Below are 26,747 nucleotides of genomic sequence, written 5' to 3'. Positions count from 1 at the left end.
TGTTTTGGGCCTGGCTCCGGCTTACAACAATGTTGGTTTGTAGTTTCTGGCCCCTGATGTTGTTGGCAATCAAAAGCGTGTTTGGCCAACAGCTGGCATGCGCCATTCATTCATTGTACAGGAGCAGGAGGACAGGCGAGTGCAATCATTTTTATTAATTTTACCCAAAAGGGAATTTATGTTGCTGGACGAACTCGGGGTTGTCCTCTCGGTCATTAGTTATGTGGCCAGCAGGAGCGGGAGCTCATAAAAGTCCTGGCCACCAGGGCGTATACATATATGCAGATCGCTCTCTCCACTAATTGGATATTTTAATTACATTGGGTAATGAACGAAGTCGAAGCATCCGCCGAAATGGCCAAATAATAACTGCTCAAATACGCATAGGAACGCAAGAAGGCTCTAGTTGTGATCTACTAAAGTGTCCAAGCACTGCGAAAAATTATAAAGAAACTACTCCAGATTAAAAATATTATTCATAGTTTATTTAAGTTAAATTTCAGTTACAAAAGATTTATTACTGAATTCATTTTATTTATTCATTCATTTACTTAAATTTTAGACAGATATTTAGATCTAAATAAATTTATATCAACAAATAATATGTATTGCAAAGATTTTTCAATTTTTTCTTCAAAGTGTTAAATTCTTTGGACTTCAACTTTTTAAAACAGAATTATAAATGTAATAACTAAGTAAATATAGTATAATAATTCAATGTACAAACCCTGTATTGTAAACGTAAGAACAAAGCTCCCTTGAATTATTTTGAACTGTTTTTTCTGTAATTTGAAACGTTTATTTTCCCTCAGTGAAATATCCGCCATGTAATTTGTTTGCATAATAACAGTTTGCCATCATCGCATTGCCATTGCCATTGTTGCTCTTGTGGGCGATGGTTGTTGCCGGCTCATCTGTCTGCATATTTCAGGAGCTGCTCAGCTGCTTGAATTCACAGGACACCGCCATCACCACACAGGGAAAAGGACCAGAAAAGGAGCAGAAATAGCTGCCGAGCGAAGGAAAGTCGAAGATTGATTGCCTTATGAATGCGAATGGATATGCATATAAAATGAAATCTAGAAATATTACGCTAGAATAATAACTTTATGCCTCGACAATCCCAAGCTGAAAATCTATTTATATTTTGATTTAATCTGGAGTCAACATTTTCCAAAACATAAGCATACCCCTTGAAAGCAACTTTCGGCGTCTCGTCCTGTGACGTTTTGTAATGCTGAAATACTCAAATGGCGGCCAAATAACACCACCCAACCACGAACACCACCGGCGACAGCAAATGCACATTAAAAAGCAACAATAACAGGCTGGATGGACACAAAAAAAATGAAAAACGATATGAAAACAACCAAAGGAAAAGATACGACAGCAGTGGAGCATATTCTTTGTTGTTACAAGAAAAAATGCCGGAGAACATAGTCGTTAAAACCAAATGTGCTGATTTCCTTAGCACTCTCCCGTCTCTTTGGCCCCTTCTTCCATATAGCATAGCTATGATTCTTGCCCAGGGTTACCCCAAAAAACAGACAGAAGCGATAAACTTTTTGTATGAGAATTAATTTGCGCTTTCGGCTCTTGTATTTTGTTATGCTTTTAGTCCTAATGGCCATAAGTGGGCATATTTTTAGTACAAACTGCAGCAGGTTCCACCTTGTAAAAAAAAAGGTTCAAGCCGCACTTGGAAACTGAAATCCTTATTTATATATTATTCAATAGTATTTTTTTTCTATTTATTTATTTACTTAACTTTTTTTATCTTTTTTAAGAAAGACTGATTTTATCTCGTAGTTCAATTCAATTTAAAATTATTTTTTAATGATCAGAAAAAATGAACTAGCAGTACGTTATCGATATTCTTAAAACAGTTACCCAATAGCAGTTCCAATACAATACCCATAAGTCACCCTGAATTATGTCCGCACTAAACTAGAACTCCCGAAACATATTTACGATTTCCAAACTTGCTGACTCTCCAGTTGCTATCTTCTTTTGTAATTGCCAATAAGTTAATACATAGACTGGTCTCATTTTGGCCAAAAGGAGGAATTACGCTTATCGCCTTAATCGACCCCAAAGAAAAAACTCGACAACTGGCCAAATTACACGCGGCAACAAAAGGCGGAATGTCATTTAAGTGCCATAAAAGCAAAGTAAATAAGTAAATCAAGAGCCGCATTTGCCGAGTGCCGAGACCAAAAATTATCTGCAGCTTAAATAAATTTGGCAGAAGAAGAAAATATAAAAAGAGGGAATGTGGGGCAAAATAAGGAAGGGAACACCTGAGAGAGAAACGGACAAAGTTCCCTGGCAGCCCATCTTTCAAATTTAATGTCTAATTTAAATGTTGTAAATACCAACTGTGTGTGTTCGTCGGACTTTGTTATGCAAATGACTTGCGTTGCCCGGGAAATGCTGGAAAATTCACACAGTTAACACCATGGTCGAGAGAGGCGGAAAACGGAAGCGTCTCTGGTCAAAGGGCCGAAGTGAGTCTGCCGTTCCACTTGCGAGTTTGCAGCTCTCCGTTGTAAATATCATTAACGTGATTTTAAAGCCGGCTCATAAAACTGCCAAACAGCTAGAAGAGAGCCCTCTGGAGTGTCGGAAATTTGCTTTTAATTCCTGCAGCGGGCGTGGCCGTGGCCACCGCCTCAAAATGCCCTTTTGGTTAATGCAGATTCCCGCGCTTTCCTTCTTTTATATATCACTTTTTGTAGCGCCACGCACCTGCCTTTTATTTCCCGCCAGGCCTTGATTTATGCCAGGACAAAGGGATGCTCTTTGCCGGCATTTTCCACTTTGGTAATGCAGCCCCAAAGCTTGAAGACGCACTTTACGGGACTCTATGGTAGTCCAAAGAAAATTATCATACAACAATAGAGAGCTCTGCATAATTAATTTTTCTCCAACAAAAACTAAGTAATCAAAATTCGTTCTGAATCTTTTGCAGCTCCTAAGTTATCAATAAAAAAAATTAAGCAAATTAAACAAAGTTCATGTTTGATGAAATTGGTGATTAAGCCGTATCGGGTTAAAAATATAATTTATTTAAGAGAACACCACTGAATATTTTAAGCATACCACAATTTTTTTATTTAAGTCAGAAAACATCTTCATCTCAAAACTTATACATTAATCTACAATGTCTTTTCCGCATTTCAAAATTCATCGACTTACAGCAGCACGAAAAATCACTTCGAAGAGCGTGTAAAAATAGAAAATATTCATACTTGACAGGGCAAATCAAATTATATGCTAAGATCAAATGCGCTACCAGAATCAAAGTGGTCTAAATTTGGTCGTGACATTTCCCTAATGGCGCATCGGAAATTAGCTTAATTTTTAATGCGGAATGTCTCAATCTAAGAGCTTAGGGTGACAAAGGAAAATAATCGAAGTTACGCACAAAAAATGAATAAAGTGTCTTTGATAAATTTTCCTTGCTGGGGGAGGCCAGCCACGTACTTGACATACTTGGAAAATTTAACTAATTGAATTTGGGTCTTCCCGCTCAAACATTAATTAGCCAGCCAAAAACCAGAGCCAGTATAAAATTAGCCAACTAAAGTTCTTAGCAAATCGCGACATCAAAGTGTGCGTTTAACTGATAAAAACCATTTCAGAGGCCGTGGAAAATTGGCTGAATAATTAACCGAAAGCATTTAAATTACATTACATTAAGTGCTGCCGGTGAAAGTGTTCGCCAATCTTTCAACCACCGCTTGTCTCCGTTGTGGGCACGAATGAATATTCCCATTAAAATTACTCCCAGATGTTTCTCGCTGGAACGCGGAGGTCAGGACCTGGCCAACAAACCAAAACACAGACCAGACATTGGCTAGCCCTTAATTTCGGCAACAACTGAACCATTTTACGCAATTGTAATGGCCGGTGAACTTAACAGGCGAAAATGTTGTTGAAGTGCAAAACGTGACTCTAGCTCCGACTCCCCCGAAATTTAATGCCCAAAAATATAATGTTTCAGCAACAAGGACACGGCCATGGCAACGCTCAACTTGGCTTACGGGGCATTTTCAGCATTTGAATGCGAACTTTTCTCATATTTCATTTGCTTCTAATTAACTTAATTTACTTGCTGGCCAACGCAAACTAAGTTCTTGTTCCTGTTCCATATGTGAGCGAAGACAAAACAACAAGCTCTGTCCTTTCAATTATGAAATTAGCAAAACAAAGTTGTTGACAAGTTAATTAGCCTAATACGAAAAAGGTAAATTATAAAATGTTTTATTGTGGACGACGGGAAAGTAAACATCTGCTTAAATAGGATTACCATTTCATTCAAAGAATACACGTTAATGTGTGTCTTATGGTAGAGGACTTGCAACTAAAAGAAGCTAACAAACTTTTTAAAGAAAAAGTTTCATGTTTGTTGACCCAAAATTTGTTATTTCGGTTTTTTGAGTTATATATAAAAATTTGTATATTCAGAAATACCTTAGAAATATATAGTTGTAGAAAAAAAATGCCTTTTCCAGAAATTTTTCTGTGAATATTTTTATTTTATTTTTTTGGCTTACATTTTTCCAATTTAACACCTTCAATCAAATTGCAACTTTTGTTTGTGGGATTTCTTTTTGCGCATATTGCATTTAAAATAAATTTCGATACCTCAACGAGACGCTGATATTCAATTTGGTTAATGCGCTTTTCAGCTTAAGCGCAATTATATTCAATTTGTCGAAAATATTACGTGCAATCCGATAAAGCCAATGGAAAGTGAAAAAGGCGCTACTGGACATACTGGATGCATACCAAAAAAAAAGGGGTATAAATGGATAAAGGGGCACTCGTGACCTATGTGAGGCCAACTTGTCAGCCATCTCCGGGCTTCCTGTTCCCCATTTTCCCGCCTCTTTTCCCCTCTTTCTGTCCTTTTTGTCACTCTCCGATCGGCCGACTGCCGCAATAAATAAACAATGCGAACAAAAGAAATCCAATAACAAATTTTTAAACAAGTGTTAACGCTACCTGAGCCCCGACGTTGTCGTCACGATGGAAATGAAAATGAGAAAAACAAAAGCATAAACCAAATGCAAAAAACCGACCGAAACCAAAGAGGGAAATGCGGCGTTTTAAATGTGGAAATGGAAAAATTCGAGTACATAAAGTGCCAACCGAACTGGCCAAAGAGCCGGGGATAAGCCTGCCCAGGATCGAATCCGGCGGACTGCACAGCCGGAGTTTGGTGGGATGGCATGTTGAACCTGGGCATTGTGGTCGACTCTGCGTTGCTGCCACGGCGTTAAGTGCTATGCCAAAAAATATGCAAACAAAAGCCTCGTTTTCCCACCGATTCCATAGCCACTGCAAATGTCCCTCTGTTCGTGCGTGAGTTGAGTGCGTGGAAAAATATTTGACTACAGCACCGGGCCATAAATACTGTGTGCCGATGGCTGAAATACCAGGTAAATATGCCGAACGGGTGCCTCGACTATTTCGGATGGTCTGTTAATAAAGGAAAATATTTTTAAATAAATGGTAGATGCCAAAGATTGCAATCATTATTATTGAATACCTTCCTAAATATATTTCTTTTTGGGAACACAGAATAAATAACACAAATTCTTTAAAAAATGGAATGTGGAATGGAATGCTTTTGGAATACAGAATAAATAACACAAATGCTTTTGTAAATGTTGTACAACGCCTTTGCCAAAATTAATGCAAAAAAAAGGAGAGCGTATTTAAAAAATTTAATATTGATTTATTTTTTGACGATATTGACAGTTAAACAGTTTACAATCACTTTTATGCACATTGAATTTAATTTTACTAATTTAGTAGCAGTATTGTAAGTATGTAGACCACCTGAAAATTGTATTCCTTTCGATTCAAAGTTACAGAGTTACTTGAAACCGTATACATGGATGGATAAAATTTATGGCCTTGGCGCTTCGTTTTTACTTGTGAACTTTTCAGGACGGAAGTTTCTTTTCTCTTTCTCTGTCTCCACCAGCAATTCTGTCAACGATTTTATTCCTTCGATTTTTAAAAGCCTTTTCAGCTAATTAGTTGGTATCGGCTGCAAAAAAGACTTTAAAGTTTTTTGCCCTTTACGGGTGCAAGGGAATAATACCAAAACTGTCGTCAGACATTTGCCAGACCAGACATCGTAAAATTAATTTAGGTGACAAAGAGAAATAGGAGCGGGCAATAACAATTTGATTTAGTGGTCGAGAGCTGCCAAAGTCATTAAATTTAGAAAAAGGCTCTCACAGACCTATATATATAGTGCGAAAAAGAACTTTGAGCTACACAAATAATTGTGCCATTCTCGTTCTGCCATAAAAAAGAACACTGAAAATACAGCAACAAAAAATTAAAAACAAAGCAAAAAGGCAAACAAAAATTGAAGGCGAAAACGCGCGAAATTTATGGGGCATCTTTGCGCAGTAACACGCACGCATATAACGAGCCATAACCAGTACACACACACATAGACACTCGCACACACACACAGTGACAGCGGGAGAAAGTGCTTCTAACAGTACTTTGTTTTAGTTTAGGGCACAATGGCCGCCATCGCCATCGCAGGCCACACTTCAGTCAATAAAACGCAGGCAACAACATAAAATGAATGGAACAATGGCGCCAGCAGGAGGAAAATCAGTTATAAGAGGTGGCAAAGGGGGTGGGGGAAGGGGGGATAAAGGAAAAAGGGATTTCCCTTAGTTAAGCCTAGGCTGTACTAGGATAACCCTAACCCGAACCCCCTCCGTTAAAGTTTGACCAAGAAACTTTTGTTCAGTTTTCTATCGGTATCTGCACTTAGTTGCAGCTAATGGCTTACAGGAGGGGTTTTTGGACAGGGGTTGCCCAAGGGGGCCAAAGGGGCATTTGCCCAGAATCAATCATCAAGTTTAAACGCATTACGCAGAGCGTTAAGCGATAAGCAGCTTTGTTGCATTTGCTGACCTGTTTCTTCCTGTTGCAAGCAGATATATCTAAGACATCGCACACACTGAAAAGCGTTTTGCTGCTCATCACCAACTTGAGAAATTTTATCGTCCTGCACTGTCAAAAAGAGGAATTCCGAATTAACAAGAGATAAAATCCAGAAAACATTTTCCAATCGTAAGAAATTTTGTAAGACATTTACAATTACTGGAACTACGCAAAAAAAAAAACAAATACCAAAATATTTCATATTCTTTATAAGGATGGTTCTAAACTTTGTTTTTAAATAAAAGTATTATTTTATTGTTATAAACATGTAGATCACTTTTCTTTTTAAAGAATAAACTAAAGAATAATCTCACGAAAATTAAGCTTTAATTATATATTTTAACTTAAGATTTTCCCAAGTGTCGAATCTTAAAATACAGAAATATATACAGCAAGTAAGACTGAAGCAATAATACGCTTGCCTTGGCTCGTCTTTCCCTGAGTCGCTTATTTTGTAAGGCTGGTGATATATATACTCGTGCTATCCCTCCGGCAGGTTTTACGATGCCAGAAGCAGGAAAGCAGCAGAAAAGCAGGAGCGCAGAGTTGTCTCTATTTTCCAATTGCCAGGGAGCCCGAAAGTGCTCGATTGGAACAATTGCCCAAGGGGATGAGCTTAGAAGGCGGGGCTGGGAAATTGAGTTTGATTCAGGTGCCATGCAATTACTATCCAAAAAAGAAAACAGGACAAATGACATAGCGATGTTGTTTTTTTCAGTTCCCCCCCTCAGATCTATATGCATACCTCTCTCTCGTTCTCTAAAATGAAATATTCCCCTATACTTCTGCAAATATTATACCCTTAAAATCTAATTGGGCATTGGGAAGCCGTAAAGGCGAGTTCTATGAAAGTGGAGTGGTGTTTGGCACCACACACATTCCTGTTTGCCTGTTCCGCCTGCCTCTGTGCGGTTAGCAAACTATTTATTTAGTTGGTCATTTTGTTGTTATTTGTACATGTAATAGACACACACATAAAGTGTAATATATACAGTATATACCAGATATGGGGTATGCTCTCCAACTATTTCTCCTATCTCGCTGTTTCTGTCACCAGAGAGACGCACATCCGGTCAGATCTATAAATTTCCTGTAACTGTATCGCTGTCTATGTGTGCGTAAAAGTATGTGTGTCTATGGGAATGCGAGCGTATTTATTTATTGTTGGCGCTAACTCGCCAGGCCAAAAAAGAGTGGGGAGCAAAAAGGAAAACAATGAGAGAGAAATAAGAAAAATGATATAAAAATGTTAGTGGGCCACGACACTGACAGCCGATAGGGCTTTCAGTGTGTAGGCGAATATGTGTGTGTTTGCACTGAACAAAAATCTGCATCAATTTAAAACCAAATAAACCATTACTACCTTTTAGCTGTCCCAAAATATTTTGGACCTCCTTTGTGGGTGTATATTTATAACGAACTAAAAAACTAAAAATTGAATTTATCATCAACCAAATTTATGTATATTTGCTTTCTTTTTGTGTGCCTTTATGAGTATGGCTATACCGATTATTGAAAAAATGGGAGAGAAAGGAAAACGAAGCCAAATGAACGAACGCAATGCGCAGCGGATATCAAAGTGCGATTTATTTTTATTAGTTCCGGATGTCAATGTGCGGGAAATTGAGAAATTAGAAAATATTATACAAGTCCTTGGCTTGTTAACGCTCACCTAAATGCCGACACACACACACAGATGCGCACTTAGATTTATGATTGTATTGGTGCCCCATCCTCCGCCATTTTCATTTTACGAGTGTGTTTTATTTGAGGCCCGACTTTTATGTCGCCACTCGATGCTGGCTTAACCTTTGACCGGGTCACGCCTGTGCGATTAAGTCGGATATTTTTTGGAATGGGTCAGCTAATTGTGATTCAGTTAATTGGCTTACATCTACATTGGTTTTGATTTTTTTTGCTTTTGGCTCTAATGGAAAAATAATAAATAATTTAATTGCTTTGTAAAAGTTCATTAAATTAGTAATTACAAAAAATATTGACAGACAAATCTAATTATGATTGTAAAAAGACGAAATATCACTATGGACGGCAGTCCATGTAGTGACGAAGCGCACCAGGAGAGTGTGCGAAGGCGACTACTATATATACACGAAGAAATGAAAATCTACTGTGATGGTCCGATCATAATGAATGATACACCTATCGAAAGGTATTGCGAAAACTAACAGGATTGCATACCAAGACTCTAAGAAAATTAATTGGCTTGGGAGAGAGAGCGGTGAAAGTGAAAAAGTGAAAATTTCGAAATTTGGAGCTGTTGGGGCCGGTGGGGATAAAAGCCCCCTCGAAATGTTTTAGTTGTATTCCTTTTAAAAATACCCGTCGAATGAGGGGTCATTTGTCAAAATCCGACGCTCCGTTCAAAAGTTATAGCAAAAATAAGATTTCCTTCGTCTTCCCAAAATGAAAATTTAATTCTGTTTGTCAGTTTGTCCAAAACATGTTTTTTAAGTTTTGAAAATTTGATATGACGTTCATCACATCGATATGAAAAACTTTTGTTCTACCACTTTTGGAAAAACTCGCTAGTTTAGCGGGAAAACAGCTATAAATAGCTAAAATTCGGAAATCCGTAACTTATATACTACTAAAGCTACAGACTTGTGCTGCATCTCGTTTGAAAGGTATTTTTAAATGCTATAAACGCCTTCTATATGCAATTTGTGTAAATGTAATAATTAAATAAATATGAACAAAAGACAATTTTTTAAAACTTTTTTTTTTAGCTTTTTTTTATTTTTCTCAAAAACGGCTCTAACGATTTTCTTTAAAACCTTAAACTGTATAGCCCTTGAGATTCCTTAAATTTTGGTATATAACACATTACTGTAAAAAGTCACGTTTAAAAGTTATTTTTATACGAAAATAGCCACTTTTGCCAGCTCGAACAATTAACGCTCCCTGAGTATTGAATTTTGTGGGAGGGTATCCGAACTGTATTTTAGGGTCATGGAATCAGTAAATTTGCACTTAAGAGTTCCATATAGGAATCTTTTGTTCTACGACTTTTGGAAAAAGCCGCTACTTTAGCGGGAAAAAGCTAAAAATAGCTAAATTTCGTTAGTTTGTAAGTTCTACACTACTAAAGGTACAGACATGTGCTCGTTTAAAAGGTATTTTGAAATACTTCAACGCCTTTTTAACTTAATTTGTTAAAATACAATAGTTTAAAAATTATGATTGACCAATTTAAATTTAAATGTATATATTAGCTCCTATGAGAGCAAATGTAAACAAACAAAAACTTCTGATATCAAATAAAAACACCTCTTAACGAGGTAAAAAACTAGTGACGACCGCACCTTCAACATACAAAAGTTCTGATATCAACATTTGTGACGATAAATTATTACACTCGTCATTAAATAGACTTTCTAATCTTTTCTCATTCGTCACGCTGCAATAGAAAATGCCTGTAAAGGGAAAAAGGCTGGAATAGTTTACTAGGGCGGGCCGAATGAGAAAATATTAGAAAGTCTATTTAATGACGAGTGTAATAATTTTTCGTCACAAATGTTGATATCAGAACTTTTGTATGTTGAAGGTGCGGTCGTCACTAGTTTTTAACCTCGTTAAGAGGTGTTTTTATTTGATAATAGAATACGTAACAAAAATTTAAATGCAATAATGCATTTAATTGTAAATTGGAAAACATATGGAAATATGTTTAAGAATTTTAAGTGATTATTCCTTTTCTCACACCTCTTAAAATATTGTAAATGAATTTAAAATTACAAAATCATTTTATTCACTCTACATATAGACATGCATTTAAAGTACCAATTATCATCATTCACGCACACAACTATTCTATTTTACATATTTTATATTGATGTGTTTTTACGATTGTCTAATTACAAAATAGCCTCAGGGGACAATTGAATGTCGTTTGACCAGCGCTGGAATATCCATTGCCCAGTTAACAATTGCATGGATTCGTAGTTATGTACTTGTGCGTGTTGGGGTGTGGCATTCAAATTTATTCAAAACCATTTTATTCAAATCGCAAAAAACTAATTCGAGGCACGTACGACTGGTATAACACGCGTTTGCTAATAAAAAGCAACGTTTGCCCTCTTATTTCTGTGAATCTGAATCTGTGTTGGAACGCCAGTAAGTTTTATATGTGTGTGCCTGGTTTATATTTGTTGTTTAGTTTTTGCCAACGATTCACAATGGCCACTCGATTTCTATGCAAAAGCTAACGAGAATATTTTCTTTGCTGTGCAAATTATATCGTTTTCCCACCATATTGGTGTTTGCCCATTTGTGTGCGCTTCAATCCATGTTTTTGTGTGTGTAATTTTATCCATTGATTGTATTGGCCGAGGGCACTTTGTTGTAATTATGTTTAATTTTATTGCCACCCCCTCGGATATATTTTATGGTAATTATTTGGGCTGTTCTTTTGGGTTTTTGGTTATCCGTTAATTGTCGAGGGTATGACGAAAAGTATAACTGACAAACTGGATATTAGTGCAAATTTATTAATTAAATAATTCGTGCTAGAAATTTATATTTAATAAAAATAGACAATTGACAATAGACAATTTACAGGATTATTTATCATCAAGAAAATACATATATTTTGTTCATTTAAGTTATTTTCTGCAGTATTATTTTTTTCTAATTGAAATGCTAGCTACCGGATTCCCGGCTTGTTGGAAGTCAAATTCCGCAGGACGTCAATGGATGTTTGCTTCAAAGTGGCCACGCCCACCGCACGCCTATTGATATGTAAGGGGAGGTATGGCTGGGGAAAATAGCTGGCAGAGCCATCCAAAAACCCACAGACCCATGCCAGAAACACTGACCAGAGTTGCCAAACTACGCAAACATTTTTCCCTCTTTTTTGCTGTGACTCCACTGGCCAGTAATTGAAGCAATAGAGGCCGCTTCGCCCTCACATGGGAATTGCTATCAATATTGGCCCGCGAACACTTTTTAAATGAACGCCAACAGATGCAGATGGCGATTTGTGTGCTGGACATGGCATGGCATTCTTTCTGTTTATCAATTTTCCCAGGGAAAATTGTCGGCCTATCTAAACGACAGACCGCAGCCGAGAAATTCGCTGTCAACTTGCCTCCGCCGGCCACAATTCAATACTGGCAAATTGAAAATCGATTCGGACACGATCCCTCCGATCCGACGTCAGATTGGAAATAGAACCAAAAACTTATTTTCGCCAATTAGAGCGCCCAGCATAAACAGAAGCTCTGCCCCAAAAAGTGTTCTTAATTAGGGGCGAGCATAAAGTGGGATGGCAAAAACACATTGGGGCCAGATAATGTTGTTGTTTCCTCTGTCTGCTTTCAATAACAAAGAATAAATTTTCAATGTTCAAAATACATAAATAAGGAAGGCGTTAAAAAGCTTTTACATTAAATATGCATGAGAGTTGGCATAATTAAATTATGCAAAGGCTGCGGCCGCGTGCCAAAACTGGTAATATTCTAATTTAACAACTGGCAAAGGTTCAATAGGCGTTTCTTCCCCAAGCACTGTAAAGAAAAATTGTTAATAGTATATTAAATGCAGGAAAATGTAATGTTTATAAATTATTGGCAGTTCGAGATAGCTCATATGGTTACACACAGTTAGGTAATGAAATTACATTTTATTTTATTATTTTAAATTTAAGTTAATGTACCTGAAAATTTGGATTCTGAAATTGAAATTTCAAACTTACAGTCATCTCTACTCTTAACTTTAACTGCTGGCCCCAAAAGTTACCTTGACACCTTTAAACTCCCTCCAAATGGAGGCTTTCTCACTTTTCACCACATTCAGTCACTTAAAGTGGACTGATGGAAAAGTGCAAAAAATGCCCGAGAGCAACGAAAAAGTGGGTGAAAATAGGAATTATGAGTTTCATAAAGGCATTGCGCCAAAGAGCCTGCTGCGATTCATCGTAAGTCAAAGAACCTGACATCAATTCCGAGCTGCATGAATGAATGCACTAATAGCACTCAAAAGCGCCATGGGAAATCCCGGACTTGGCAGGGCACTTAGGCGAAATTGAAGAAAACTCAAATTATTCGCGACACTTCAAGAATTTATGCCAAAAACTTGGGTCAATAAGTTTTCCTGCTCCCACGGAGTCGGGAAATTAAATTCTCCGAGCGGAGACGAAATCATTTTATAGAGATAGCCCAGCTAATCTGTTGTTTCTTGAACCCAGCACATTTGTCAATTGTCCCCGCTGTCTCTGCAGCTCCATGGAAAACTCCATAGCTGGGGACACTATTTGACAACAAACCGAACGAAAAACAAACACAAGCCAAGTGAATGTACAGGAAAAAATACTTCTAGGTCTTGTAACAGTTGACTACAAAATATTTGTGATGATAAAATGTATTAAATTTAAACTTTTAAGAATGCCTTCTGTGAATACATTTTAAATTTTTATACCCTTGCAGAGGGTATTATGATTTCAGTCAGAAGTTTGCAACGCAGTGAAGGAGACATTTCCGACCCCATAAAGTATATATATTCTTGATCAGCATCACAAGACGAGTCGATCTAGCCATGTCCGTCTGTCCGTCTGTCCGTCCGTCTGTCCGTCCGTTTCTACGCAAACTAGTCTCTCAGTTTTAAAGCTATCGGGATGAAACTTTCGTAAAAGTCGTATTTCTATTGCAGGTAGTATATATGTCGGAACCAACCGGATCGGACAACTATATCTTATAGCTCCCATAGGAAGGATCAAAAAAAAAACGTAAAAAAATTCTAGCTCCGGTGTTTTTTGAAATTTTACCTTTTACTCTTGGGAATATTTTTTTTTATATATTTCTGAATTTCGGTTTTTTTGTTTTTTAAATCGGATCACTATATCATATAGCTGCCATAGGAACGGTCGAAAAATTAAATGGAAATTAATGGGAAAAAAATTATATCTTTGTTGGTGTTTATTACATTCCCTTCTACTCTGGGATATGACTATTTTGAAATATTTCCGAATTTCGATTTTAATTTTTAAAAAATCGAACTACTATATCATATAGCTGTGATAGAAACGATCGAAAAATTAATGTGAAATAATAAGAAATTTAACATTTTTGTGATTTGTAAATTAATAGAATGATCTGCAAGGGTATATAAGCTTCGCCTTGCCGAAGCTAGCTTCCTTTCTTGTTTTAAAATTATTTTATTTTTCTATTAATTATAGTTTGTAAATGACAAATATTCCCTTAAATAAAACTAAATTTTATTTTAGGATTTCCGATAAATGTAATGTTGAAAGTTTTTTTTCGAGACCGAGTTTTTTTTGAGTGTAAGCAAAGGATTGAACGACAGACAGCAGTTGGCTTGGCGAAGATATTTCCAAATAAAATGGTCGCAATGTGCCGGAAGTGAGCCAACTCGACTCAACTCACTCCGGGAGTGTCAAGTTCTCCGGGGAAACGCATTAAACTAAGCACAACTATAAACTGTGACCTGCAATCCGCAGCATTTGTATGCAATTTGCGTTTCGACATCGCCGTTGTTTCGTCTTGCATTTCCAACTCTCAGTCCGCCCATTTTGTCTGTCATAATTTTTGCACTTTGAATGCATAATCCCCTTAATCCGGTTATTTGATAAGATAAAAAATCGAATAGTCAAAAGATACGTAAGCCATATTTAAAATTAAATTTGGGAAAGTAAAAGCATTGCAAATTGATGATAACCCTTTGATAGGCTTAAATTTTTACAAGAAAGTATTTTGTAATCTTTAATCTTAACAGAATATTTTAAGAGGTTTTTCTATTAATAGCCAGGAGTTTTAAATTCTTGTCAGATCTTAGTCATTTATTTATATGTAGATGTTACACTCAGAAAAAAAAGTTCCCTTATTTATATATATACTTATATATATATATTTTTCATACTGCCACAGGCAGCGCTTAAAGCAACCTTTAATAGTCCACTTGAAGCCACCCAAGCAAACTGCAAATGAAGCTAATTTAAAATCAATTGCGAACAATAGCCGGATTTCAACCACAAAACAGACGCTCAGACACTCGCCGCCCACACTTTCCACTAAATTGGTTAACCATTGTTTGGGCCATGTCCTGTTTTCTGAGCCTGGGGCAACATCTCGGGCAAACATCTCCCCAAAATCCATTCAGCCAAATGGGAGATGGGGATGGCGATGAGGAGCAGAATGATTATGACTGACATAACACCGGAAAAGCCAGAAAATACTAGTACCTTGCTCTTTCTCTATCTCTCCATTTCTCTGTCTCTCTCTTTCTGTTTATGTAAAAACAATTTCTGGTCCGGGACCCTGGGGTTCCTAAGTGACGAAATATCAGAGAGCTCGAAAACGGGTTGTCAGCCTAAGAGGAGGACATCTCGTGCCAATGTCAGTGGGCAGATCTAATGAGTGTGGCACGGGGACTGGGGTCTGTTCATTGAGATGGGGCCCATTCAACTGCCGCTTTCGTGGAGGCACTGCACTGTTTACACTTGGAAAAATATCATAAACGCCTGTCATTAGCTTTAACGAATATCATAGTAAGTAATCATTTTCAAAAGATGGCTTTTACTTAAAGTACTTTAATTTTAACGTTGTCGCCAAGGGGTCCTAACTAATATCTTATAGTTAATCAAATAGAGATTTCTGTTTGAAAAATATAAAAAGTGATGTGTTAGAGATCTTGTATTTTTGCAAATGAATGAATTAAGGTCCACGATTTTCTGATCTCTTAAGAGAATTCTCTCCGTGTACCTGCTGTTGCTGATAGACACCCGGGATGAGCTTCAAATCGAGCGTGAATTCTTTTTTGGCTCTTGCCTGTTGGCGGAGCTCTCCTCTCGAAACAAAGCGAGCGAAAATGTCAGATAAATTTTTCAAGGGGCGTATACTCGATTTCTCCCACAGCTCCGCTGGCAGTCATTCAAGCTTCAGTAGCAGACCCACTATACTACTATATATACGAGGATATGTATTTTAATTAAGATGCCTGCACAAAACAAGTGTTGATGCTTCCAATTAGACGTAGTTACAATTAAACAAACAGCACAAAAGGCATTTGTCAGCTGCAAACAGCAGTTACAATAAAATATGCAATTATTTTTGGGAAAATACTTGACTGAGGCATTTGCACAATAATCGTAAGGATAATTGCGTTGAAAGCCAGGCTAAATATGTTGAGGCAACACCGCAAAATATGCAAGAAATCTCCGGAGTTACGAATGGTATTTTACGCAAAAATCTGTCAGACTTGTGTCTCCGGCGAGTTGCCTTTAATTATATTTTATGGAAATGTGCAAACTATTCCAACTGCTCCTGACAAGTCACCTACATTCATACAAACGCACACGTTTTCAGCAATTTTCTAAATGTTAAAAAAACCTTTCCACTACAATTTCACAATGCCAGGTGTTAGTTTGACCAACTCGTTGCCAAATGCAAATTTCCAGCATGGAAGCTGACTCATTTTTCAATATGACTCCCAACGGGTTTCTCACACTAGCATACATTTTCCTGATTCCTATCCATTCAGCTTGAAATATTTTTCTGTACTTTTCAAATGCCACTCGAACATAAAGCTTACCTTTTCATTTTTGGTAGAGGCCAAACGTAATTATTATTAGCCGGAGAAAATATGTTTCCGGGAATTTGAATTCCTTGCATTTCCTTCTCAGCTTTGTAATCCGGTTTTCTTACTGGGGGGTAAACCAAAAAATATTTTTAATAAAATAAATGAATATTTATGTATGGGGAAAATGGAGTTATTTTTTTGTAAGACTAACAACACATTTGCTGCTCCAACAGATTTCCCAGAAAACACAAGCGTGCCATGTTCGGCTGTTGGCAACATTTTTTGTGATAAAAGTTTTTCGATTTTCCGATTTGCACAGATTGCACATTTCATTTACCTTTTGCGGCTTGCTCGGGGGAGTTTGGTCCCAAAAATATTTTGTTATTTAATCTGAGTGGGAAAACATTTTATTTGGAATGTTAAAGCTAAAAATGAAATTGCAAAACATTTGCATAGCACAAGTCAAAGAAGCCCGTATTTTGGTGTTTATTTAGATAGGTAAACTTTTGCAAATCAACTGCAAATACAGTTTTAAGATGTTCTTTAATCTTAGGGGGATGAAGGGGTAAATTAAATTTTTGTTCAAATATAAAAGCAATTAAAACTGCACTTTATTTTGCTATTGAGAAAGTACCTAGTTCGAATTCATATTGGGTAAGTGATAGATACTTGAGTTTTTTAATGGAAATTTATTTTAAAGATAAAATCTTTAAAATAGGTTAAAAACTTACAACTTTTAACAGAGCATATATTTTAGAGTTAACGTTAGCAGTTGCAACATAATAGTCAATCGATTATTATAGGCAAAATAGAAATATCCGCCAATCAATCAAAGGTAACAAAAGATCTGTATTAAAGAGCCAAAGAAAGTTCGTGGGCCATTTTTAGCGAAAAAGTTAAACTAAATATTTCCAGAAACTTTGCCATGTTATTTAGAGTGCGTGACATGATGCAAAAAGTTGTGACAGTTGCCAGGGTTGCCACCGCCAAGTGGAAAGCAGCACCAAGCTCCGTTAACGCCTCGACACTTTTGTCGAACGCAAACTGTCAGATAACGATGACGATGCCAATAATGTTGATGCCTTTTTGGGCGACACGGTGCGTGGCTGTTTAAAACGCTGTTTACGACCCCCTTTCCAGGCATCGCATGTGTCTGTGTGTTAAATTGGATTCGAGTGACAATTGACAACGGGGGCGCAAAAGTTTCGGGGACCTTTGAACCACCCCCTGAAAGTTGTCAATCAGAGGGCAAACTTCAGAGCCTCCTCAGCGACGAGAACAACAACATAATCAACAGATTCGGGCTGAGCAGCTTCTGTTGACAGTCGCGATAATGATGTCAAGCGTTTTGTACTTAACAAACGCCACTTGAACGTAACGTAACGTATGTATCATCGGATCGGATCTGGGGCACCACATGCCACCACCGATTAACGCCCGATCCGATGGGAAATGAATGGCAACTTTTTGCCGGCATCGATGCTGAAAATTGCAATTTAAACGACACTTTCCCAGTGTCGAGTCACCGGGCTATGATTTATTATTTTTAACCTGTTGACTATTCATGTGTGGCCATCAATGCTGTGAGTGGAGTAATCTCTTTTGTGGACTGATGAAAGAGCACACAAATAAGAAAGTTTCGTTTAATATATTAATAGATTTCTATCAGGGGCTGGATTATTATCTTAAAATTTGGGGTCCTTTAATTATATAGTAGTTAGTGCAATAAAATTTAAACACTGTTCAAACTTTGCCAATCTCCTGACTTTTACATCGCTTTGCTTTCAACTTTATAAACTTATTCATGACCTTTAAATGCTTTCTCGTTCGAATGTGGAAGTTGGCTTTTCTTGGCAACATTTATGGACCCTTCTGTGCCCCTCAGCTTAAGTAAAATCTCGGCTTATGCATTCATGAACGGCATAAATAGAGAAGAATACCAAAATAAAATAACACGAACCAAGTGATAAACATTTGGCAGACATTATCAAACAGATGTTGCCACTCTGAGCGCAAAAAAAAGTATAAAAGAAAGGAACTCAAGGCGAAGACGTGCCTGACGAGTTCCCCGATGATTACCTGAACCGAAATAAAACAGACCGAGTCCGGAGAGCATAAAAAGCAAAGTCAAAAGGTATGCCAACCCCAGGATTGGCAGCATATGTGGCTGAAGCACCCGGCCATTTATTGACACAAGATTGTCAAAAGCTACCTTCCGCAGAAGGCTGGAACACGTTCTTGGCTCTCCGACCGACATCAATTCAATTAAAATGGAGCACTTAATTTTATGCCAAGTTCGCCGCACTCAAAACTCAACCCTCAAGTTTTGGGTCGATGGCAAATCAAAAAGGAAGGTCGGGAACAGCTTGTTTCTTCGTTTACACGGAGAATTGAAAAACAAAGTAATCTTAGTAAAGCCACCTTTTATGGCATCTAAAAAAGAGCTTGAAAAATATGTTTTTTGATATATATCGACAGTTAGATATTTATCGATGTTTACTATATGTTTTCCCTTAAAAACATCGAGATTATCGAATCAAAATTCGATAATATTCAATATCTAATCTAAAAGGAAGTCCTATGGATTTCATAACGAAAGTTGGTGTCAAAAAATAAGTTTTTTAAACTTAAGTGATTTATTCTGTACCTCTTCTGTAATCTTCAAATTTATATTAATTTTTTATACATTATTTTATAATTTTGACACATAATGGCTTTTGTTTTTAGTATGCCTTAGTAGTATCCTTAGTATGCGGATATGCCGGAGTAGTAATTTTTAAGACGTTGTTTTTGTAAAAAGTATGTAGCGTATAAACGAGTTCAGTATCTCAGCGAAAAGGAGGTGAGTTGGGATATCCCGGTGTCCTGGCGGAGTTGGCGTGAGCTTGTGCCGTGCATGCGATATGAGTCAATAATATTGTAACAGCTGTCTGTTTCTCGGCTCCCCCTTTTTCACAACGCCCCCTCAACTGCTGCCAATTTCAAATGGAAATTTAAATGTACCCAAGGCCCTTGGTTTGCCTTGCGCGCACAAACACACAGCACACGCATTTCGCCATGGGGGAAAATCCAGGGGGGGTTTCTGCCTGGGTGGGTGGTATGCAAAATGGCTGATAATCAAAAGTACCGTTCACTATTTGACAGTTGATTTGGCAGGAAACGAATGCATCACAATGAGGCGGTCGCAGCCAAGCTTCTCCACGAACTTTTCAGCGGGAACTGTTTAACCTTTAACCTTGCATTTTTCATTCCATTTTCAGTCACCTAAAACAGAAATTTAATGCTGAAAAACTTTTAAAGTATTTACATTAATATGTTCTACTTAGATATTTACTTTATTTCATTAATGTTAGCTAATTCAATTTGCAATTAATATTTGAATTTTTATGATCAACCTTTTCAAAACAAATATGCAGTTTTTCTGCTTGATTATTATTTTGCCTAGTAAAATATAAAAATGCTAAGTCAAATACATTTAATAAAATTGCCTCATAATGTTTGGTCACAAATCCATGAAAAAAGTTCACTATTTGTAAAGCCTGTATTTGTTTAACAATCAATGGAAAAAATCGAGTTCATCAGTTTATTAAATACTTTAATTATTTTCACATGCACATGCAGTTTGCTGTGTCCACTGGCAAAAACCAAATGCCATTTCACAGACACATACAGATACACACAAACAGAGCGAGAATGAGCAAAAGAGACAGAGGCACTTGAATAGTATATGAAAAAACCATTTAACTTTGTGCATTCGCAGGCAAAACACACCGCACACATAAAACATAGGCAAACACATACGTACACACCGACGAACGCTTGACAAAATGCGAATTCGTGCCCTGGCCTCCAGCAATTCGATGATGCAATAGCAGAAAGGACTATGCCACAGTTGAAATTATCCTGATAATCAAATAAAATATTTTAATCGTTTTTTCTGCAGTATTTTTCACCGTTAAACTGATTAAATACATCAATCACTTTTGATGTCCGTTTTTTCCTTTTAATCTGCATCATATTTAGCTGATTGAATATTGAATGAGAAATTCTAAAGACATTGTACATTGTATGTCGTGTTACTTAAATATTTTAAATTTATTTCCAATGCAAATTTGAACCAATTGGGCACTCAAGTATTCTTAATTATCAATTTTCAATAACAATTTATTTAAATATCGGTGGATGCACATAATAAAAGTATTTATAGCGAATATAACATTAAAATCCAATTAAATATAAATAATTTTCATTTCAGAGTATCTGCAGTTTGTTTATTATCCAGTTTTACTTTCTTTTTACCAGCAATCTCTCTTTTTCTATCGTATAACGCCTTTGTCGCTTTGCTAGCTTCTTTCTAAGCTTTTGTCTGTTTTTTCACTCGGCTTTGACCTCACCGCAGCCGAGAGTGGGGAGGAAAATTCTCTGAAAAATGTGTAGTTTCGCACAGCAATTATACGTTAAAAGAATCCCGCTTAAGATGGCAAGAGCTAACAGGAAAAACACTGGACAATTTGTTTTGTGTGTGCGTGTGCACATTTTCGGTGAAAATGGGAGATAAATAGGGATAGGGCAAAATGGAATGGGAGACTGCAAACAGCGAGCATTTCCTCTTAATTGGCTCTAATTAAAATTAAAAGCTGCACGAAATTGAATATGAGGAACGGCTCCTGCTGCTTCAGAATTCTGAAGCAAAACTGTTATTAGTCGCCTGCTGATGCGGCACTGAACCACTAAAACTTTCCATTTTCGCCAAAAGCATTTTGTAGTTATTGTTGCTGCTGCTCCTGTTTTACTTGTGTTTTTAATTGCCCTGTGTTGTGGCGTCCGTAAAGTTTTGTCGCTAATTTGTTGAGCCATTTGCACGCAGTGTGGAAGTGGACAACAAACTCCGGAACCGGAAATAAACTCACACACACGCAGACAATCTGGCGCGTTTAGTGCCAAGAAATTGAATCGAATTGACGTCGGCCATGTGCATAAAAGTTGACTTTAGCCTGCTCTTTCACGGCCACACCCCGAAAAAAGTTGAGAGTACAAGTTTAATGACTTTTGGGTGGACTTATCGCCAACGCCAGCGGCTGCTTTCAACCGCAGTCGGGACATGCGATTGTGGTTCAAAGATTCGAGTGAAAGTTGAACGGATATCGTGCCAACTGTTTTGGAGGGTAAATTGTGCCAAAAAGGATGCTCTTCAAGCAGAAGCTTCGCCTTTAAGGCTTCGAAAATATACTTAAATTAAAAATAAACATAACGGGTAAGGAATTTGGCATTTAAAGTTAAACAACGTGGGAGTCTTACCACTTAATTTGCTTTAAATTAAAATAAACAATTTTTTGATATAATAGGTTTTAACACCAATAGATAAAAGCCCATTTTAAATACGCCTACAAATTAGACTTATAATAAAAAATCTCGGTCCCTTTGTGTATGCCTTTTATTTAATTTTTTTAAATTATTTACATTTTAATCGGATCCATCTAGACGTCTACGACCTACGGCTATTTGTCTAGATTAAAAATACAGACATACGCAAACACAAATGAAAAGTTGCGCATACGCAACGTAAGCCCTCAGAGAAACTTTAAGCTTAAGCTGTTTATATTATTTTTCAATTTCCAACACAGAAAAAAGGGTTGTTCAAAGTTGAAGTTTAAAACAAAGAGCATATTGTCAATGCCAATCACAATGTCAAAGTGCAAATGCTAAAATAATGCCTGGAAAAGGGAGCCAAAGAGGGCTGCAAGCGAAATGAAGAAAGCTAACCAAGCAGCAAATGCGGCAAATAGGATTAAATCCAATCTTATGCAGCCCTGGCAGTCGGGGATATACGTATTAACAAATATGTGAGATGGGGCAAAAAAAGGTGAGCGAGCGAACAAAAGGAGACAGACTAAAACGTATGCTCCCAGAACTGGCAGGAATTCACAGTTAACGAAGCATGAAGTGGATCTGGATCCTGGATCCAAAGGCAGGACGGCAGATAAAGGAATTCAATCGAAGTTACCAAGTTGACAGCGTGGAGCGTTGCAAATATTTAGGAAAATACGAGTACGAGGAGCGAGGACGAGGCTAGCGGAAACCGAAACCAAAACCCAATCGCAGACCAAAGTGCAAATATTGCCCGGGAAACGCTTGGCTGTTTGATTTTCACAGTCATGAGATTATCATCAGAAAACCATTCGAATTTTTATTGAATTCCTCACGCATATAGCGCCTATCCTACATTCACGCAACAAAACGTTACGGCACAGGCTGTCACCATTACGAAGTAGCGATGGACTTCGGCTTGAAAATGTGTTGATAATATCTATTTCATTACATAATATTGGGTTAAAAAATAAAGATTTTTCTTAAGTCATTACAAATATTTTAAATATATTCACATTTATTAAACTATTTTTTAATTCTAAGCCGCTTAAAATGCTTTGCTACACACAAAAAAAAAAATTCGGGATCAAATCGATAGGCTCATGATAAATTTCTGGTATTTTACCATGCATTAATATTTAACAATATAATTTTGCCATCTAAATGAAAGAAAAGACAGAAAGAGAAAGACACAGTCGCTTACATTTCGAGCATATCAAATTGAGATGACGCACCAAGTAATAATAAAATGGATATATCTAGTTTATTTTTTAGGTGTATATATGAGTTTCAAATGCTGCAATAATGCGTTTAAGTCTTAAGCCACGCATTAAAGCTATTATCCTGATTATCCTTTATCATGATTACCAGCTTCCGCTCACGCACCCATCTCTATTACAAATATATATACACTGTGAACGCTTTCCATTTCCCTTCGCCAATATTGACACACACCAGGCAACAACAACCGGTCCGCATTAAATTATGTTCCTTGAGCTATATATACTTAAACACATATGTATATACATTGGAATGAAGACAGACAGTGGAATTCTAGGGGGCAGGACATTCCGAGGATCCCAACACTTTCACGCGCATTTTCGTTAATCATTCGGGATTAGTTGCCGAAAACAAACTTCCGCCTCGGCAACAGCATTGTTATTGGATTTGAATTGACTTTGTGCGGGGCATTTCAATTAAATCCACATGGAGAGTAGACTGAGTCTGCCTGTCAGACACCGGCTGGTTAATCTTTTATAATTAAACTGATTTAGCCGTATTAGGAACGCCGCTTCGGGTCAGAGGTCGGACCTTTGACTTGTTAGCATAATTACGCATTAATACCGTACATTCTCATTCGCCGGGCTAATGCAAATAGATAGCCCTGGTGGACACTTGCGAAACTTACATTTAAGCTTAATTGAAATTTAGTTAGGCCGAGGCTTCTGATACGGAAACTGGGCTCCAGACTTAAATGACCCGCAAATGCACTTTCAGTGGTAGAGAATGCACAATCAGGATCATTGTACATGTCAATCGAGGCTTGTGCCTTTGATTAATTACATTATGTATAGAATACAATCGGAATAGTCGGTTGGTGCTTGTTCTAGGTTCCAAAATTAATTGCAATCTAAGGCCCTACCGGCAAGCAGTCCATTAGCAATCTTGTAAGGATACCTATTTTAGGTCAGCAGATATCTATTTTATTATTACAAAATTTGTAGTACAAAAGAAAAGTAATTCAAAAAGACAAACACAGGCTTTTAAATGGCAAACAGAATGTCAATATGGCCATGTTGCGACACTAAATCTCTGCTGATGACCCGAACTGTCTTTGAAATGTAATTTATTAAATCTTTTACTTCAGCACGTATGTTTAAACTGCCATAATTTTTGTGGTGCAAATATTTTATTCAGCTAATGCCACAATGCAAATTTCAATTACTTTTGTCGGAAAGAAAACAATGGACTAGGCGACAGGCAGACGACAACATGGAATTTTATGTGCTTTAAATCTATGGGACATTTGCCTCACAAATGCGAAACACTCACCAAGTTCAATGACACCCAAAAGCCAACCAAGATGCACAGAAATGCAATAACTCTCCGAAATGCATAAGTACACAAATGTACATACATATATAGTCAAATAAATATATACACGAACAACAGACTCTAGCACTGCCTTTTCGAAGAGCTCTCGAATTGGCAACAAAATTACCCAGACTAATTCAAGGGGCTTACCCCGAAAAATAAAATGCAGAAAAAGGAAATGGTAAAATTGCCAAAATGTAAGCAAAGTATATGCATAAAATTTAATCTAGTTCGGGGAGGGGGGAAAAACTTGAATTCTGGGGAAATGGCACGCTTCAATAGAGCTTTCACTTGAGCATCGCCAGCATTTTCAGCTCTCTGTTGCTTTTTCTCCGGGCTGGAAAATTTATTATCATACCGATATGCGTAATAACTTGGCAATAAAAATAAATCTCGGGCCAATGCTATAAATATAAAAACATCAGCACAAATGCCTAATAAATAATAACGTGTATGGATGGAAATGTTTGGATTTAAAATTCATTTCCCGACTTCCAACTCCCGAATGCCCAATGCCGAGTGCCGAAGTTAAAATAAACAAAAAGCCAGGAACAAAATGGGAGCAGAGCAATCATCATGGACCAATGCCCAGGCATGTTTATTGAGCGAAAATCTCCAATTGAAGGCACAGAAATTTGCCGCTAATATGAATATTGTCGTGAAACGGAAATGAACAAATGTTTTGACTGCTCCGCCACGGAAATTTCCCCCCTCATCATCAGCAATGAAGCATGCGAGATTTCATAAGGAAAAAAATGGCTGGGAAAAAGGAAAATGGTAGGGAAAATTCTGGGGTAAATGTATTTCTTGTTGATTGCCTCGCCTTGCCTCACAGTCGCTTTTCTTCCGCTTTTACGCTAGGATATTGATAGCCCTGATCGGGGGCGTGGCACAAGGACTTTGGCAGGACTCAGGGCAGCGGAACTTCAATTTCATTTGATGCAGAAAAATTGCTGGCAATACGTAAGTGCTCAATGGTAAATGAAATAAATAAACGCTTCGATGCGTATTTTCGATGCCCCAGAAATCGAGAAATAGAGAGCGAGCCATATTTCTCATTTTTCCCATCTTCTTTATGCCCGCTTTTGTTTTCATTGGATATATTGGTAAAATGATTGAAAAATTTATTTGATTTGAAATAAGCAAATTATTGCTGGCCTTTGACGTGGCTAAGTGAACATTTTTAGAAATTAAATTGTGCATTTATTATAAGCAATATTTGAATAGATGTAAAATACTGCGTATAACTCCGTTAAATACACTTTTTTAAAAATATAATTTTTTTTAAATTTGAAAATTCTGCAAAACAAACAGACGGTGTGTCATTTCTAACTATCTAGACAAGATTTATTTAGCTTAAGGTAAAGAATTATAATGGCAGCATTTTCACATCAACAGCCCGAATTATCTTCTGAGTTATTAATATAATGCAAATTTTTGCCCATAACTAAGCTGTCGGGCTGAGGCATGGCAAAAACAAGAACAAGGACAAACGACTAGACGCAAACACATGTCATCGCACGCACAGATTGAACAGATTTAACAAGCGACGACATAATGCCTGACTCTCTGCCGGTCGCATTTGCAAAATATATACAAGTAAATATACACGGTATTGTTTTCCCAGCTAGTGTTTAGAAAAGGGAATATTCGTGTTTGTGTTCTCGTCACATGTGCTCTTGAGCTCTTGAGAAATTAATTTGAAGTGGCAACATTATACAGACGGGTGGGGGGTAGCAGAACAAACAAATATTCAAAATACGGGCGCAGCAGTCTTAAGTCCCCGGCCGACAGCTGTGGACCTTGATAAGCCCCCGACATCAGGATGACGTGACTGGCATTAGCTCGATATTAAACCCAGGGCAAACAATCGGTCATATTACACGTATGCCGAAATTATGAGACGTCAGGTAAAGAAGAGCCTGTTGAAAGCTCTAATTGAAATGTATTTTCAACAACTTAATTGGCATATTTTCCCATGTTTATTACACCCGAGATGTGTTCACCTGGAACCATATTAATTAGGTGGTAAAAACTTATTTTTCAGACCACTAAATCCGAGTCATTTGTCAAGCAGTATATACACCCGCACTTCATTTAATGCATATATTTGATAGGCCCCCAAAGGTGTTTATTATTAGCGACACGGGAATAACGGGCGAATGAGTAATATCATGCGGCATTTCGCCTCATTACTCATACGCGGCGTGGGCTGCCAAACACTTTGGGCATCTTAAGAGGCCACT

General features: G+C 37.3%; 1 protein-coding gene and 1 long non-coding RNA gene across 4 annotated transcripts in view; one reads left to right on the top strand and one right to left on the bottom strand.

Moving 5' to 3' along the window:
- The window catches only part of LOC138912017 (uncharacterized), a 118,135-nt gene that overhangs the window by 64,772 nt on the left and 26,616 nt on the right, over positions 1-26,747 (top strand). The window lies entirely within an intron of this gene.
- On the bottom strand, positions 570-16,693 carry LOC108067627 (uncharacterized). 2 transcript variants are annotated; one of them, XM_070211743.1, is made up of 3 exons: positions 16,552-16,663; positions 728-1,009; positions 570-661 (listed from the first exon to the last, which is right to left on the bottom strand). In XM_070211743.1, exon 2 carries the CDS (start codon positions 922-924, stop codon positions 799-801), a length of 126 nt encoding a protein of 41 aa, XP_070067844.1. In that variant the 5' UTR covers positions 925-1,009; positions 16,552-16,663; the 3' UTR covers positions 570-661; positions 728-798. The 2 variants fall into 2 exon arrangements, 1 of the variants encoding a protein (XP_070067844.1); XR_011417649.1 differs by lacking the exons at positions 570-661; positions 728-1,009 and adding exons at positions 11,597-12,317; positions 12,392-12,512 and having other exon boundaries at positions 16,552-16,693.

This window comes from Drosophila takahashii, chromosome 2L (genome assembly GCF_030179915.1).
Source record: "Drosophila takahashii strain IR98-3 E-12201 chromosome 2L, DtakHiC1v2, whole genome shotgun sequence".
Taxonomy (NCBI): domain Eukaryota; kingdom Metazoa; phylum Arthropoda; class Insecta; order Diptera; family Drosophilidae; genus Drosophila; species Drosophila takahashii.
This window is presented reverse-complemented; position numbering and strand designations above follow the sequence as displayed.